Source organism: Ursus arctos, unplaced genomic scaffold (assembly GCF_023065955.2).
Source record: "Ursus arctos isolate Adak ecotype North America unplaced genomic scaffold, UrsArc2.0 scaffold_24, whole genome shotgun sequence".
Classification (NCBI taxonomy): Eukaryota; Metazoa; Chordata; class Mammalia; order Carnivora; family Ursidae; genus Ursus; species Ursus arctos.
The window spans coordinates 43,275,919-43,291,489 of record NW_026622919.1 but is presented as its reverse complement, the minus strand read 5'-3'; the positions used below and the strand labels follow the sequence as shown (position 1 = coordinate 43,291,489).

Here is a 15,571-nt window from a genome sequence, read left to right as displayed (position 1 = left end):
CCTGACATGGGGCTCCATCCCGGGACCCTGGGATCATGACCCGAGCTGAAGGCAGATGCTTGACTGACTGAGCTACCCAGCTGCCCCGGTTTTGGACATTTTAGATCACAGCCTAGTACACATGTGTTGTATACATGTGTGATAACATTTTATATTTCAATGGATTTGCATTTTTTACTTAACCTGTATTAGGAAATACAGGCTATACAATGTTTCAGGAAAGACGTGAAGAATTTTTCCCTGGAAGCTGCAGAGGGCGTTCAGTTTTAAACACCACACAAGTAGAGAACTAATTTGATCTTTGTTCTTGTTGTAGTTAGCTGCAAAATGCTTCATTGAGTGACTTGAAATTACCATTCACGAGAATTTAGCAAAGAATTTAGCAAGTATTTTTGTACCTCTTATGAACCACACAGTTTGCTAAGTGCTATGGGGAGAAAGATGAGACAAATATACGTTACTGTCCTTATGGAGGCTCAGTCTCGTCCTTTTTTTTTTTAATAGAATAGAAAATGTTAGAGGGCATTGGAAATTTCATGAAGTTATTGTTTCAGATGTTATATAAATGTATGTAATTTTTCTTACTGTGGGTTTTGGTCAGAAAAGTACAGTAGCCATTGATCTAGTCAGTGGTTTCCGACCAGAGGTGATTTTGCTCCTCAGAGAACACTTGGCAATCTTTGAAGACATTCCTTTTTTTTTTTTTTTTTTAAAGATTTTATTTATTTGACAGGCAGCGAGAGAGGGAACACAAGCGGGGGGGGGGGGGTGAGAGAGAGAGAAGCAGGCGCCCCCTTTGAAGACATTCTCAGCTGTCACAACTTGAAGGGTGCTACTGGCATCCAGTAGTTAGAGACAGGAATGCTGCTTGCTCTATATCCTGTTGTGCATAGGACAGCACTACACAACAAAGAATTGTCTGGCCCAAAATGTCATTAGGACTACGCTGAGAAACTCATCCTGGTGGAAGAGATAGGCATATGTAAACACATTTAGAATACGGTGAGGGAAATTACAGGAAGACTCATGAAGTAGCACAGGGAGTGAAATTGGTAGGGAGAAGAAAAACAAACTACATTTTTATTTTAAAGGATTTTATTTGTGAGAGAGAGCACAAGCAGGGGGAGTGGCAAGCAGAGGGAGAAGCAGGGTCCCTGCCAAGTAAGGAGCCTGATGCAGAACTCGATCCCAGGACCGTGGGATCATGACCTGAGCCGAAAGCAGGATGTTTAACCGATAAGCCACCCACGCGTCTCCAGAAACTACACTTATTAATTATCTCTACCTCTGTTGCACACAGTTTTGAGTGGGGAGATATTAGTACATATAATTGTGCAAAGTAGGGTGTTTATTTAAATGACCCTGTAAAGAATAGGTTATTGTTCTACTCTATAGGTGGGGAAACTAAGGTTCTGAGTAATTGATTAACATACCTGGGGTCACATACAAGGATATTAGTCTGTCCATTAACCTCAAGTATGTTGGAACAAGAATGTGGATTGTCAGTAGAAAAGTTTGGTGTCTCAGCAGGATGATGAAATGAGAAAGTTAGGGGTGCCTGGGTGGCTTAGTCGTTGAGCATCTGCCTTCGTCTCAGTTCATGATCCCAGCGTTCCGGGATTGAGCCCCGCATCAGGCTCCCTGCTCAGCGGGAAGCCTGCTTCTCCCTCTCCCACTTCCCCTGCTTGTGTTCCCTCTCTTGCTGTCTCTCTCTCTCTCTGTCAAATAAACAAAATCTTTAAAAAAAAAAAAAAAAGTTAAAAGTGCTGAAGAGAGAGAAGTTGGTGCTGAATTGTGGGATTTGGATTAAGTAGGAAAGGAAGCAAGAAGCAAAGAGAGGGACTGGTAAATTGGGGGAAGAAGAAAGATTCAAGAGGCTGGTGTCTTGATGTGTCCCTAAGTAGGAATAACAGGAATAAAGGAAGTAAAAAAGGGGGGTGCCTGGGTGGCTCATTCATTAAGCAACGGCCGTCAGCTCAGGTCCTGATCCCAGGGTCCTGGGATCAAGCCTCGCGTCGGGCTCTCTGCCTAGCGGGAAGCCTGCCTCTCCCTCTCCCGCTCCCTCTGGTTGAGTTCCCTCACTCACCGTCTCTCTCTCTGTCAAATAAATAAATAAAATCTTAAAAAAAAAAAAAAAAGTAAAATGGAAGTTACGGTCCAGTAGTGAAAAAGAATTTAAGACTTCTTGGATAGAACAACACAGGGATATTGAGAAAAAAGGTCTTGGAGTTGAGATCAAGGAACTGTGTTGAAAGGAACATGGGTGTGATACTGGGAATTGGAGAGGTAGGCTGTGAATATGGATGAAAGGCCTGTAGAGATCCACTGATGACAGATTCTTAGAAATTAGAACATAGAGGATGAGCTTCCAAAGAGGAGCTGTTCGGAGTAATAGCAGCCAGTCATATTGAGTCAGTGGGGAGCTAGGAGAATTCAGAAGTTGTCTTAGGGGCGCCTGGGTGGCTCAGTCGTTAAGCGTCTGCCTTCGGCTCTCAGGGCGTGATCCCAGAGTCCTGGGATCGAGCCCCACATTAGGCTCCTCCACTGGGAGCCTGCTTCTTCCACTCCCACTCCCCCTCCCCCTGCCTGTGTTCCCTCTCACTGGCTGTCTCTCTGTCAAATAAATAAATAGAATCTTAAAAAAAAAAGAAGTTGTCTTAGTCCTACAGTAGTTGCCACTTTCTTGAAAAGCCACAAGGGAGGTAGTTATTCAGGAAAGAGCTAGTTTAACCTAGGATAAGGATGAGATTATAGGAGAAGAGAGAATGGGGCAATTCTTTACAATGGAAAGAAGGTTCCAGAGGGCATAAGAAGAATTTGGAAAGGTTCAGCAGTGTCACCGTGAATTAATGAAAAATAGAGAACAGGATATGTATGTGTCTTTGGTGGTGGTATGCATTTTTAGTGTGATAAATTTTAGATAAGTGGCAATATTTACTTCAGTGTACAGATTTTTGGTGCCATAACTGATGGATCTCAGCCACTAGAGTGATTGGCTATTGGGTATAGTAGTGGTTAGGAACATGAGCATTGGAGGCAGACTGTACCCGGGTTTGAATTTTTATTCTGTCCCTTATAAACTGTGACCTTAGGCTTTAGACTAAGCTTGTCTGGGTTCAAATCCTAGCTGTCCCTCTTGAAGTTCTTTAAGTTGGTGATTTTTGGCCAAATACCATAATCTTTGTTTCCCCATGTAAATGGAGACATAGTCTATACCTCATTAAATATGCTAATTAATATAAATGTACAGCACTTGGTAATTAGTGTTACTCTCAGTTATGTAGCTGAATCATGAGGTTGTTGGCTTGGGGGTATTTCTCTCTCTCTCTCTCTCTCTCCCTCTTCCTCTTTTTTTTTTTTTTTTTTCTTTTGAAGATTTTATTTTTAAGTAATGTCTACACCCAGTGCGGGGCTTGATCTCAACGGTGAGACCAAGAGTCACATGCTCCACCAACTGAGCCAGCCAGGTGTCTCTGTGTGGTGGTGGGGTTTTTTTTGGCCTTTTTTTTTTTTTTTTAAAGCACTAAACTAACAGCATGTAGAAAGAAGATAATTTCTATAACCCGGAGACAACTTTTCTCTGCTTTTATATCAAGAGTGGGGAAGAAGTTTTGGAGAGAGATGTGTATTATGTTTACTGTGGCTCTCTTCTCAAAACTAGAGGGAGAATGTGTCATAATTTATGTAATTTCTTAGACTTAAACAATTTTTGACTTTTTTTTTTTCAGGTTGAGACTGAGCTAAAGTTAATCTGTTGTGACATTCTGGATGTACTGGACAAACACCTCATTCCAGCAGCTAACACTGGCGAGTCCAAGGTTTTCTATTATAAAATGTAGGTTCTATACTAGAAGGGAAAATGTCAGATTAAATGTTGCCCCCCTTAGAATTATCACTTCTTTTGTGTAGGTGTTCAGCTTTTATTTAAGAACAGTTGTTTAATGTTAGAAGGGTAGTTACATGGGAGGAATGATTTTTAAAACTTAATTTTTGAGTACTCATTTGCATATTCACGGCTAGTGAACAATTGTTGCATTTAAGATGGTAAGACTATTTACTGTAAGAGTACTAGGTTTTATCTGTTTGCATTTGGTTTTGTGTGGAGTTACCCATCAGCTGTAGCACTGTATTACATAGTATTACATAGTTCAGTCTTAACATTTTATGTAGAAGTTTTACTTCACAAACTGTCAATGCCATTTTTGGAACCACTTTTTTATGTTTAATTCTATCATCTATCAACAAAAATTTGTTGATTTTTTAGGCTTTCCAGTTGATTTCTCTAGGATTTTGCTTATACTTGGTATTCTGAACTTTGAGGAGGAAAGCTGAATAGACTAGTCAGTCTTTGGTGAATAGTCAGTCTTTGGTGAAAGAGACTGTGAAATTATTGAAGTATCCATGTTAATTATTAAATATATTTTTGTCACATATTTCATTTTATAGATTACAAAATTTTAACAGTTTACTTTCACTTAAAAAGTATTTTTCCTAATTCTATTTGTTTTATTTTGTTTTGTTTTAGGAAAGGGGACTACCACAGGTATCTGGCTGAATTTGCCACAGGAAATGACAGGAAGGAGGCTGCGGAGAACAGCCTAGTGGCTTATAAAGCTGCTAGTGATATTGCAATGACAGAACTTCCACCCACGCATCCAATTCGCTTAGGTCTTGCTCTCAACTTTTCCGTATTCTACTATGAAATTCTTAATTCCCCCGACCGTGCCTGCAGGTAAGTCATGGAAGAGAAACAAAAACTCTCACTGTGAAAGTGGAAAAAGTTACAAAAGAGAATTGTCTTGTTTTCTGGGATTGCTTTTGCCGCCTTGGCCATGTAACAGAGAATTCTTTTGGCTCTTAATGAAACTGGTTTGATTTTAAGACGCACCCTGTCTCAGTTCACTAGGATAGCAGTTTTGCATTATGTTGATGGGGAAAATTTTTGGTGGTAGGTAGAATTTTTAACTTGTTAGTGGGAGAGTGGAATTATAATGGAATTTTTTTTTATATTATGTTTTAGTCTTTGTAGGCATGTTAATGTAGTTATGCTCTTAGTGTACGTATTTTGTATTTTCTATTTTAAGATGACCAGTTCTCCGTCTTCGTGTTAATTCCCGCATTTATATATATTTTAGATTGCTCCCAATTTTTGATACAAATAGAAATTTAAGAGCTAGCTAGCTCTATGTACATAGCTTTTTACTTGTAAAAATTATTGTAAAATACAACATGAAGTTTATCATTCTAACCTTTTTTTTTTTTTTTAAAGATTATTATAATTAGAGTAAGTAAATGGGGGGACAGAAGGAGAGAATCTCCAGCAGCGTAGAACTGGACGTGGGGCTTGATCCCATGACCCTGAGGTCATGACCTGAGCCGAAATCAAGAATCAGACGCTTAATTGACTGAGCCACCCAGGCGCCCCTCATTCTAACCATTTTTAAGTTGTATAGTTGATTGGCATTAAATACACCCACAGTACTGTGTAACTGTCACCACTAAGATATTTCCAAAACTTTTTCATCACCTGAAATACATTAACCACTACCCAGTAATTCTCCAGATCCCCTACCTCTGCCCCCATTAATCTCTGCTTTGTCTTTGTGAATTTGCCTATTTTAGGTGCCTCCTATAATTGGAATAATGTATTTGTTGTTAATAACTTAGAGTCTTCTTTGAGTATATAGGAATCAGATTGGAAGGAGAGCTGAAAGGAGAGATTTTTCCTGATGGGAGGTGGATTCGTTTACATGCAAACCATTATTTATTCATCTAAAAACATTCTAAATTCCCAGTTGAGTTTGTCTAAACAGGTACAGGTCTTAACTGAAGAAGTTAATAGCTATCTGTTCAGCTGATAGTATTGATTGGATCTTTCATTGTCATTCTCCAGTCCAGCTGTCCCACATATCACTTCGATTTAAGTCTTCTCCTCTTCTGCATGCCTTTGCTCTTACGCATCTGCTTTATTTTTTAAAAGATTTTATTTATTTATTTGACAGAACATAAGCAGGGGGAGCAGCACAGGGAGAGGGAGAAGCAGGCTCCCCAATGAACAGGGAGCCCGATACGGGGCCTGATCCCATGATCCCAAGGACCTGAGCCAAAGGCAGACGCTTAACTGACTGAGCCACCCAGGCGCCCCTATGAATTTGCTTTAATTTTTAGTATTCCATTCATGCTTTTCTCCTACCCTTTGAGTTCGTATTTGACTTCCTCGTCCTCTAGGGTTTCTTGAGTACTTTCTCCAGAGTAGCACTTCATACTTGTTTTAAAATAGTTTTATGTATCAGTCGTCTCTATTCCTAGATGTTCATTGTGGACCGAGAGTGTTTCTTTCCTTTGTTCTGTTTTTCCACTGGTGTCCCGCATCACTTGGTGTTCATCCTACACCAACACCATACCCAGTAAACGTTGATTTTGTTTCTTTTCAATTCTAGCAGATAGCTTATATATCACATTTCCGTGGGTTCTGTATTGCCTTTTTTTCCCCGTTAATATTAAATTCTTTGTAATTAAACTGGGCTGTCCAACATTTCATCTTTTTAAATTAAAAAAGTGAGCTGTTGACTGGAACTTGGTAATACTTTTATTATGCATAATTTTCGTGGTGGGTCAGGATCGAATTTGGTCTGTATATTCTGTTTCCTGATAGACTTGTCAAAAGCCTGGTAAGAAATGGTGCTCTTGGATGCCTGGCTGACTCGGTCAGTAGAGCATGTGACTCTTGATCTCTAGGTATGAGTTTGAGCTCTACCTTGGGATGTTTGTTTAAAAAAAAAAAAAAAAACAGTGCTCTAAAAATTTTCCTGCCTCCATGTGCTAGACTACAAAATTAAAGAGTTAATTTTCATCAGTTATATCTGTTTTTCCTTTATTTCAGTATTTAAAGCCAAGATACTCAGTGTCACTATTACAGACTGTAGGATAACTGAAGAAAAAGAATGATTTCTAATGTGTCATTTCTGTTTTGGGGCTTGTTTTTATAATATATTTATGTAAATACTTTTAGGTTGGCAAAAGCAGCTTTTGATGACGCAATTGCAGAACTGGATACGCTGAGTGAAGAAAGCTATAAGGACTCTACGCTTATCATGCAGTTGTTACGTGATAATCTGACACTATGGACTTCAGACATGCAGGGTGATGGTAAGGAAACTCCAAAGTTAAATGCATCTCTAATTTGTTGAGTCTTTTTACTCTTAGGAATTCCTTGGTATTTCTTCATATTAAGTTACAGTTTAGACTCAGCCTATCCTCCAAACTATTGAATTTTAATTATTACCTTTACAGCAGATGATCTCAAAGTACAGTTTTCCATTTGGGGCTATACGATGATAATGTAAAAGACTTGTTTGGAAAAGGGGGTCTTTTTTTATTCGAAGATTTAAAAGTTTTGTCTCTAATGTTTGCTAAACTTGGTTTGCTTCTCTCACTGTGTTTTGGAAGGTGGAGGCAGGAAGCAGCTCCTTTTATCTTTCTCAGATTGAATTTTAGGGATTTACTTAAGTAGTTGTATTTGAATGTCATGATCACTGCTTTGGCTGACTGGTAACCTCAGGTTAAAACTAGATGGTGTCAGTAAATATTTATGAATCATCTTCTCTGGAAATCTTTAAAGAAGGAACTTGTTTGTCTCTGGATTTTATAGAGCAAATGGAATGTTCTGCCCTTAGTCCTTACCTAAGAGGTCTGGTATAATCTCTTGTTTTGTTGTTGTTTGTTTTTAGTTATAAATAGTATTTTACAAAACTCAGTCTTGTGATGGGGGTTAATATTTATTCTGAATGCCCAAATTTGTCATAATTGTTGATTTTAAAGGAGGTTTTATTCTACTTATTCCAAAGAATCCTTTTAATCCATGATAGATCATTGAAGAGTGGTGGGGGGAGGACATGGGGCGCAAAAACTAGTGATGTGGCCATTTTATGAGATAGCTTTACGGTTGGTGGTGGTGGTATGGGAAGTAAGAAGTTTGTCGGTTTTAGTTACAGATCCTTTAAGAGTATATTACCCAAACCGAAGCATATGTTGTGTTGCTTGAGGCTAGCTATGTCTGTTGTTCAAGCCAGCATGCTGGACTCTTTGGAAGCATTGTTCTTCTTAAATGTACCTCTGAAAGTGGGTTTTCCGGGCATGTGTGTTGTAAGTTTCCTTGCTCTGGAAGGATAGAGTCAGATTTTAGACTTCCTTAGGTCCTAAAGTGAGAACCTGACTTAACTTTAGTGCTAACTAGCATTATGAAATATTTAGGTATTTGACTAGGGTTGGCTTGAGATATGTGGCACGTGTGACCTACTTGCACACTTACCCAACAAAGCCAGATGGAGCTACAAATTACTTCCAACACAGCACTTTGGGCAATCGCTACCAGTCTGTGGGACTCAAAACCAATTTACCATCTCTGAACTAATGACTTGAGGTTCCTTCCAGCTTTAACATTCTTTTGCATTCTAAACAATAACTACTCAGAAGAATGGCCAAACGGCTGTGGACTCTTCACAGTCACCCTCAGCTCAGAGAAGACTAGTATCTCTCTGCCTGTCTGAGGGGATAAAAGGAAAACATGTGGAGAGTTTGGTAAGCGGGATTGACCTCAGTTAAGGTATATACCCCTATGACTTCTGGGAGCATTTTTCTGAGGGTGAAAATAACAAAGAAGGTGACCTGGGTTAGAAACATTGCTTTTTTTAGACATTTCATGCCACCTTGTATAACTAAACTTGCTAGATTATAAAGCTAAATGTTTATATTTTCTAATGCTACTCTTATAAATTATCACTGGTAACCAATAATTGGTTAATCAAAGTAAACTATATGTCATTTTGTTTTTACATAGAACCGAAGAATTTTTTCTCTTGGTTATCAAACATATTGTGAAATAGATTGCCTTTTATGATAGGCTATTTTCTTGAAACTGCTTTACATAGTTGTGAACGTTCTTTGTACAGAGATGTTTTATTACATTTCAGTATAGATTGCTCTTTAATCCTGTTAACAGTTTAATTTAAATCTAGTAAAATCCATTTGCTTCAGTTCTCATCACTTTGTTCAGACAGTTGATTAAATTTGGTTGAAACAGACTAATTTTCATTTAAGAGCTTTATGGTAAAATTATGAAACATAGGTTTAACAGTGAAAAATTCAAGTAGTTTCTGGACATTTTAGTAAAATTAAATTATCTGAATTTACAAATTGTTGTGGGTACTAGTAATTTATTTGCCAGTTTCCTAAAAGGTATAGTATTACATGTTTTATTAAATTGGTTTTGTGACTTAGAATCTGTGCAAAATTGCAGTCATGAAATTGGCAGTCTCCCAGGATGTTTGGATTTAGTTGAGCATTTAGTTGAGCATTTCTCCTTTTTAATTTTATTATGAAAAATGGTGTTGAAAAACACTTGAATTAGGGGTTTCTAAAGGAAGAAGTGTGTATGTAATTCCCTAGCTTTTACTGAGATGTTTTTATGTTTTTTTAACTGCACAGTATGTTCACTTCTGTCTGTGTCGGAACATCTTTATAAACATTACCACTTTTTCTCATCAATTGATTTCAGTCCTTTTCTCTTAACCTGTGTTCAGAGGACTGTTTCATACACAAGTCCATAGAAAGGAAGTGTGTGTTCTCTGCCTGTTCCCTTCTTTCCCCCACCAAAATCAGGAAACAGCGGGCAAAGAAATACATATCCAAAGAAACCTTTTTCCCCCACTTCTGTATACCTTTTAAGAGGATATTATTTCATCCTTTTAAAGGTAAGAGGAACAGATACTTTGTAGAGTGAAGTTTATACAAAGTAAAAAGACCCAGATCTGACTCCCCTAAATCATTGGTGTTTTCTTTTGTCCTGCTCTCTCGGTTTATTTTTCTTGTAATGTGGCTTTCATATGATTGTTCTCCCTCCCTTTCTCCTTGCAATATAGATTCCTAAAGGAAAATCCAACTCTTCCTTTCCTAAAAACTCTACTTTGTAAGTCATTATCATGGCACAGCGAATTCTGCTTTTTAGTTTTGGTTCTTCACTAATCATGCCTGCATATATCATCATCCTTTTGCTTACAAAACTGCCTGTTCTACATTCTAGGATGTGAAACCTATAAGACATTTATGATCTGCTACCCCTGTCTACCTCTGGTTGGGTGTGACTCATCTGACAATATTCTATGCCAAAGTTACTTGGAACTTTTGGCAAATCTAATGGTTGCTTATAAGTGAATTAGAGTGTGCTTTATTGTTGTTTGTTAACCATATTTTGGCAGTGTATTGCTGTTAAAAATGAGCGTGAATGTTCCTATCATTTCCTAAGTTTGAATACATTATTTTGGGAACCATTGGGTGGTGCATCATTTCTTCCTCAGTAAATGGTTTTTTTGTCTTTCATTGCATGTCTTTTTCTATATATGAGTCAAAAATCCTTATGTACTTTACGTACTTTTTAAGAGTCACATTTCACTATCAAACATTTTTGTCAGAGAAGAAAATTTAAAATGTCTAAAACTATGTTTACCTAATCCTTGTTACCGTAACAGCATTGTTTATCATACCAAGGTCTTTCAGACTATTTAAAAAGCACTCCTCGGTTTAAATGCTTTATGTTGGTAGGCAGCCTGTCTTAGTGTCATTTGTCCATCCTGATTAAGTAATTTAACAAGCAATATGAATGGATGGATTGTCTGAACCATAATGGTGTTGGATTAGTTAATTGATATTTATTTTGATTCAAACTATTAACTACATAGGAATTGTAGTGAATTGTTAAAGCACAAAAGAATGTAACTTTTACCTGTTTCATTATTTTTTAGCAAAAGCCTGCATGCTTTCTTTATTATGGCTGACTTATTTAATGCTTATTAATAGGTAGATGATTCTCCAGTGAATAGGCTGGCTTTCTGTTGCATGTCATAGTGCAGTTGAAACTCCTCAGGCCAATCATCATGTTTTAAGGGAAAAGAAAAATGGCATGAGAGAACAGGTCCAAATGCCCTTCTTTAATAACCTCAGCGGTCTGGTTTACTTTGAGCATGCCATTTCACTCTGGAGTAAGAAATCTGGTTTATGGTTTGGTATGACTGGCTAAGATACAGAATGTAAACTCACTTTAAAAAGCAGAACCCTCCCTCTAAAACTATAGAACTACTTTGGAGCATTTTACTGCTCAGTTCTCTACTGAAGCATTTCACATGGAGCTTGTGGGTAGATTTTAGCAAAAAAAAACTATTAAGTACCCTTGATTCTTGAAGAGGTGAGGTTATTGAGAAAGAGTATTTTGACCCAAAATATACACGAAAGCTTGAAAATCATTTAATAATACGGTTACCTTGGCTGTCTACTTTCAAGAGCTTATTTAGCATAAAAATAGTTTTACTATGCATCAGTTTTTTTCATCCTGACTATTGATCATTCAGGACCTTGATCCAGCAGCACTTCTTGGCTTAGGCATCTCGGGTGTCAAGGATGGTAGAAGTCCTTTGGCTGTCTGTGTGTAATACCAATTATAGCACATATAAGGAGTCTATGCTTGGAATGATACCTTTCTTTGTTACCACAACAGTCTCATTTAGTCAGCATAAAATAATTAACTCATTCTTCTTTGCAGGTGAAGAGCAGAATAAAGAAGCGCTGCAGGATGTGGAAGATGAAAATCAGTGAGACACAAAAGCCAACAAGAGAAACCATCTCTGACCACCCCATTCCTTCCCATCCCACTCCCATTGGAAATTCCCCCATTGTCACTGAGAACCACCAAATCTGACTTTTACATTTGGTCTCAGAATTTAGGTTCCTGCCCTGTTGGTTTTTTTGTTTTTGTTTTTGTTTTTTTGTTTTTTTGTTTTTTTTTCCTTTTTGAAAACAGTTTTCAAAAGTTCTTAAAGGCAAGAGTGAATTTCTGTGGATTTTACTGGTCCCAGCTTTTAGGTTCTTTAAGACACTAACAGGACTGCATAGAGGCTTTTTCAGCATTACTGTATTGTCTCCTGCCAGATGTGGCAAGATCACCATTAGAAATGGAAATTACATTCAAAAGCCATTAGACTTCTAGGTGATGCAAGCATCTAAGAGAGAGGTTAATCACACTATAGAGGCATTGTGGTATCATTTTTCCTTTTTCTAATTGTTTAAATCGAATTTTATACCAATGTTTAAAATTAATTGGGTGTTAGCTTGAAGTGGTTTAAGATTGTTTGGAGAGTTGTTAATGGTTTTGCTGTAAAAAGTGTTTCAAACTCTGCTGAAATGTTGCTGAAAAGCATGGTGCTGGTAACAGTTCAACAATCCGTGGCTGCTCATTCTTGCCTACTTTTACTCTCCCTCTAAAGCAGGTTAGCATTGAAGGTGGTATGGAAAAGCCTGCATGCGTGTTCAATTCTTTGTTTCTTCTCCTTCCCTTTCCCCTTGGGCCCCCCCCTTCCCTCCTTCGCTCGCTCAACCTCTTTTGTTCAGTATGTGTAACTTGAAGCTAATTTGTACTACTGGATATCTGACTGGAGCCACAGATACAGAATCTGTATTGTTCTTACTGAAACACAGCATGGAATTAACATTAAACTTAAATAAAACAAACCTAAATTAAAAATGCCAAATATTACTGCGCCTCCATCCTTTATCTTTCTAAAATAAACTCTAGTCCAAACACATTGACAGTATTGTTTGCCTGAATGTGGAAAGATTCCCCCCCTTCTTCCACCAGTCACTCCTGTTTCCCAAAGATGATGTGTATTTTTAGAAAAAAACTTTTACCTGTAACCTGGTTGTCGAAGAACACTGAGTAAGAACACCCAAGTCAGTTCATTACTATCCTGTCTTCTCAACCAGATAGCAACATGGTATGTATTTTAATCATTAAAGTACAAACTCATACTTACGCAAGGCGTGATATGGATCATTTTCTAGCCTGGAATTTTGGATTGTATAACCAAATAAGGCTGAATGTGTCAGAAAAATCCTCCTTAGGCTGAAGTAAAATTACTTTACCCCCACCACCACTTCTAAAGGTCAGTGGCAGGAGCAGAAAAGAATAATTAGATTCATTCTCAGTAGTACATGTACACGTGGTAGAACTGTGGAGCCACCCCCCTTACTAGAGACACTCATTGTTAAGTAGTTTCTTCCAGAAATAGTGTATACATCAGTGTGTGTAGGTGTTTAGTTATTATAGACCATTCTGTATCAGGCATGTAGATCTAATTTGAGTGACTGTGTAACATGGATGTACTCCTGATTTTTTTTTAAACTAGGTGACTCCTTTTGGACATTGAGATTGTTTCCAGCCTTGCTATTATAAATGGTGCTGCATTAAATATCCTTGTAACTGTCTCCACTTAAATATTTGCATGTGTATTTATATGATACGTTTCTAGATTTCCTGTGGGAGAGAATATAACGTTTAAACTGATAAATACTGCCCTTTTCCTTCCTTCCAAAGGGGTTGTTCCACTTTTATAGCATCCTGTCGTCCTCCCCACCCCCAATCAGCAGTGTGTTGAGAGTATCCGCTCCGGTACTATACTTGACTCATTGCCAAATGAGATGTTGACACCAAAAGTATACCCTGGCTTAATTCTCAGTAATAAAGACTTAAGAAATTAACAGAATAGTGATGTGTCCTAGTAGTGTATGCCCATAATTAGAATAAACAAGGTTTTTTTTTGTTTTGTATTGTTTTGCTATTCCATTAGATAGTTGGAGAGATGTGGAGCTGTGTCCAAGAGATTTTCAGGTTGATTTGTTCTTTTTCTTACAGTAAAGTGGCCAAATGTCTGCTGCATCAAGGTCCAAAACTGAAGGAAGGAATTCTTAAAACTCTATCAGATTTTTTAAAGATAATGGGACTCAGGGTTTTGCAGTCCGCTCCCACACTAAACACTAATGCACAAGTGCCTGGACTTGAAGAGTCAAACACATGCGTAATGTTTTTACAAAATAGTCTGGCTTGTGGAGGTGATTTCTTTCAAGTTGTGTTGTTACAGGCATGTGTTTAGTGAAAGTTCTCTAGTTGGCTCTGTGGTTGGACTTCTGTATTCGGCAAACTCAGGATGCCGTGAGTGTGCTCAAGAACGTGGCCGTCTCAGTACGGAGAGAAAAGAACTTGCCGCCCAGAGGACCATTAAAGGCACTTGGGGAAGGATTGTGGTGATTGGTGCAGGTCTTTAGATCCCTATAAAAAAATTGGAGGACAGGCAACCAGGGAACACTGCAGAAAGGTGACAGACCTGTAAGAACAGCGTCACTCCTATCTGTGGTCTGAAAAGGTGGTTCTGTTTAGTGCTCTGAGAATCCGTTTGTTTCAGTAGAAACTCAAGTTATTACAATTTGCAATTTATGTTTGTTACAATTCTTAGTGTTTTGCTTTGAAAAAAAGTTTTAAACCCAGAGGTTTTTTAAGATGTTGAAAGCCCCAGTAAATGTGTCTGTTCCCATGCTTGGGTTCTGGAACTGGTTAGTGGCCAGAAAAGCAAATATCCAAACTTACGTTTTGCTTCTTCAAGGAAGATGAGAATGAACTTTAAGTTAGATCATCGTAAGGGGAATTTGATGGAATAAATGTAAGCATCTAACTTGGCTTCTGCCTCAGACAAATGCCACTTGAGAGTTCAGTAAGATCCCAAATCAGCTGCTATTGCTCTTAATCCTAGGATAGTAGGATCTGTCCAGGATTAATTAAGCCAGGGTATAAAATGCTGAGATGGCATTTTAAAGATGAATCTTGCTTTGTTTTAAAAATTGTAACAAGTAATAAGGGTCACTGGTGAAATTCTAGGATGGGTCATTAAAGAATTGTGAGCTTTTAGAGGAAGTGATTCTGGATCCAATCAGCTAAGCAATATCAAGCCCTATCTTTTATATATCATTTGAGTTACTAATCCTGTAGTTGATAGAATAACTAATACTTAGCTAACATTCAGTGTTGGCTGTGTACCCGCACTGTGCTAATTTTTTTGATTTTAAAGATTTTTATTTGAGAGAGCACGAACACGTAGGGGAGAGGGGCTGAAGGAGAGGGATAAGCAGTCTCCCCACTGAACATGGAGCTAGACGTGGGGCTTGATCCCAGGACCCTAAGACTATGACGTGAGCCATTGTCCGGCACTTAACTGGCTGAGCCACCTGGGTGCCCCAGCACTGTGCTCGTTATTAAGCAGTGTCTGTGCTCTAGCATGTAAATGCTCAGTAGTTCAATGAGTTGTCACCTGCATTTTACAAATAGGATGATGGATAGGGAGAAGTTGAGCTTGGCCAAAGCCACACAGCTAGTCGTATTCAAACAGGATTCATAGTTGGGTTTGTTGGACTACAGAGCCCGTGTTCTTAACCATTAAGCCATTCTACCTTTTTGCTCTTTATCAAAACTCAGTGTTTCATTGAAATAGTTTCTGTAAAGTGACTAAAATGTGTATTTTAACATTTCTGAGATCATCTGTTTTACAACTGATACACTCCTTTTCAAAAGCTGTAATATGCACCTTAAGAAACAGGCCCTGTGCTATCTCAGTTACACTACTTTGGGGAAGACCCTGGGTTGACACTCTTGTAGGACCAGCTCACTGTGCCAGGTTGTATGTACAGGCCTGCTGTG

The 15,571-nt window shown here is 38.2% G+C and overlaps 1 protein-coding gene across 2 annotated transcripts in view; it reads left to right on the top strand.

The window, feature by feature from the left end:
- YWHAE (tyrosine 3-monooxygenase/tryptophan 5-monooxygenase activation protein epsilon) overlaps positions 1–12,578 on the top strand; it is a 52,514-nt gene extending 39,936 nt beyond the window's left edge. Inside the window, exons 3-7 of one of the 2 annotated variants that reach the window (XM_044390836.3) lie at positions 3,729–3,835; positions 4,526–4,732; positions 7,013–7,149; positions 9,921–9,967; positions 11,594–11,665. In XM_044390836.3, coding sequence (XP_044246771.1) covers positions 3,729–3,835; positions 4,526–4,732; positions 7,013–7,149; positions 9,921–9,928 — 459 coding nt within the window. In that variant the 3' untranslated portion in view covers positions 9,929–9,967; positions 11,594–11,665. Of the gene's footprint in view, positions 1–3,728; positions 3,836–4,525; positions 4,733–7,012; positions 7,150–9,920; positions 9,968–11,593 lie in introns of both variants that reach the window. The other variant, XM_026517819.4, reaches the window with a different exon arrangement.
- Positions 12,579–15,571: the final 2,993 nt, after the last annotated feature.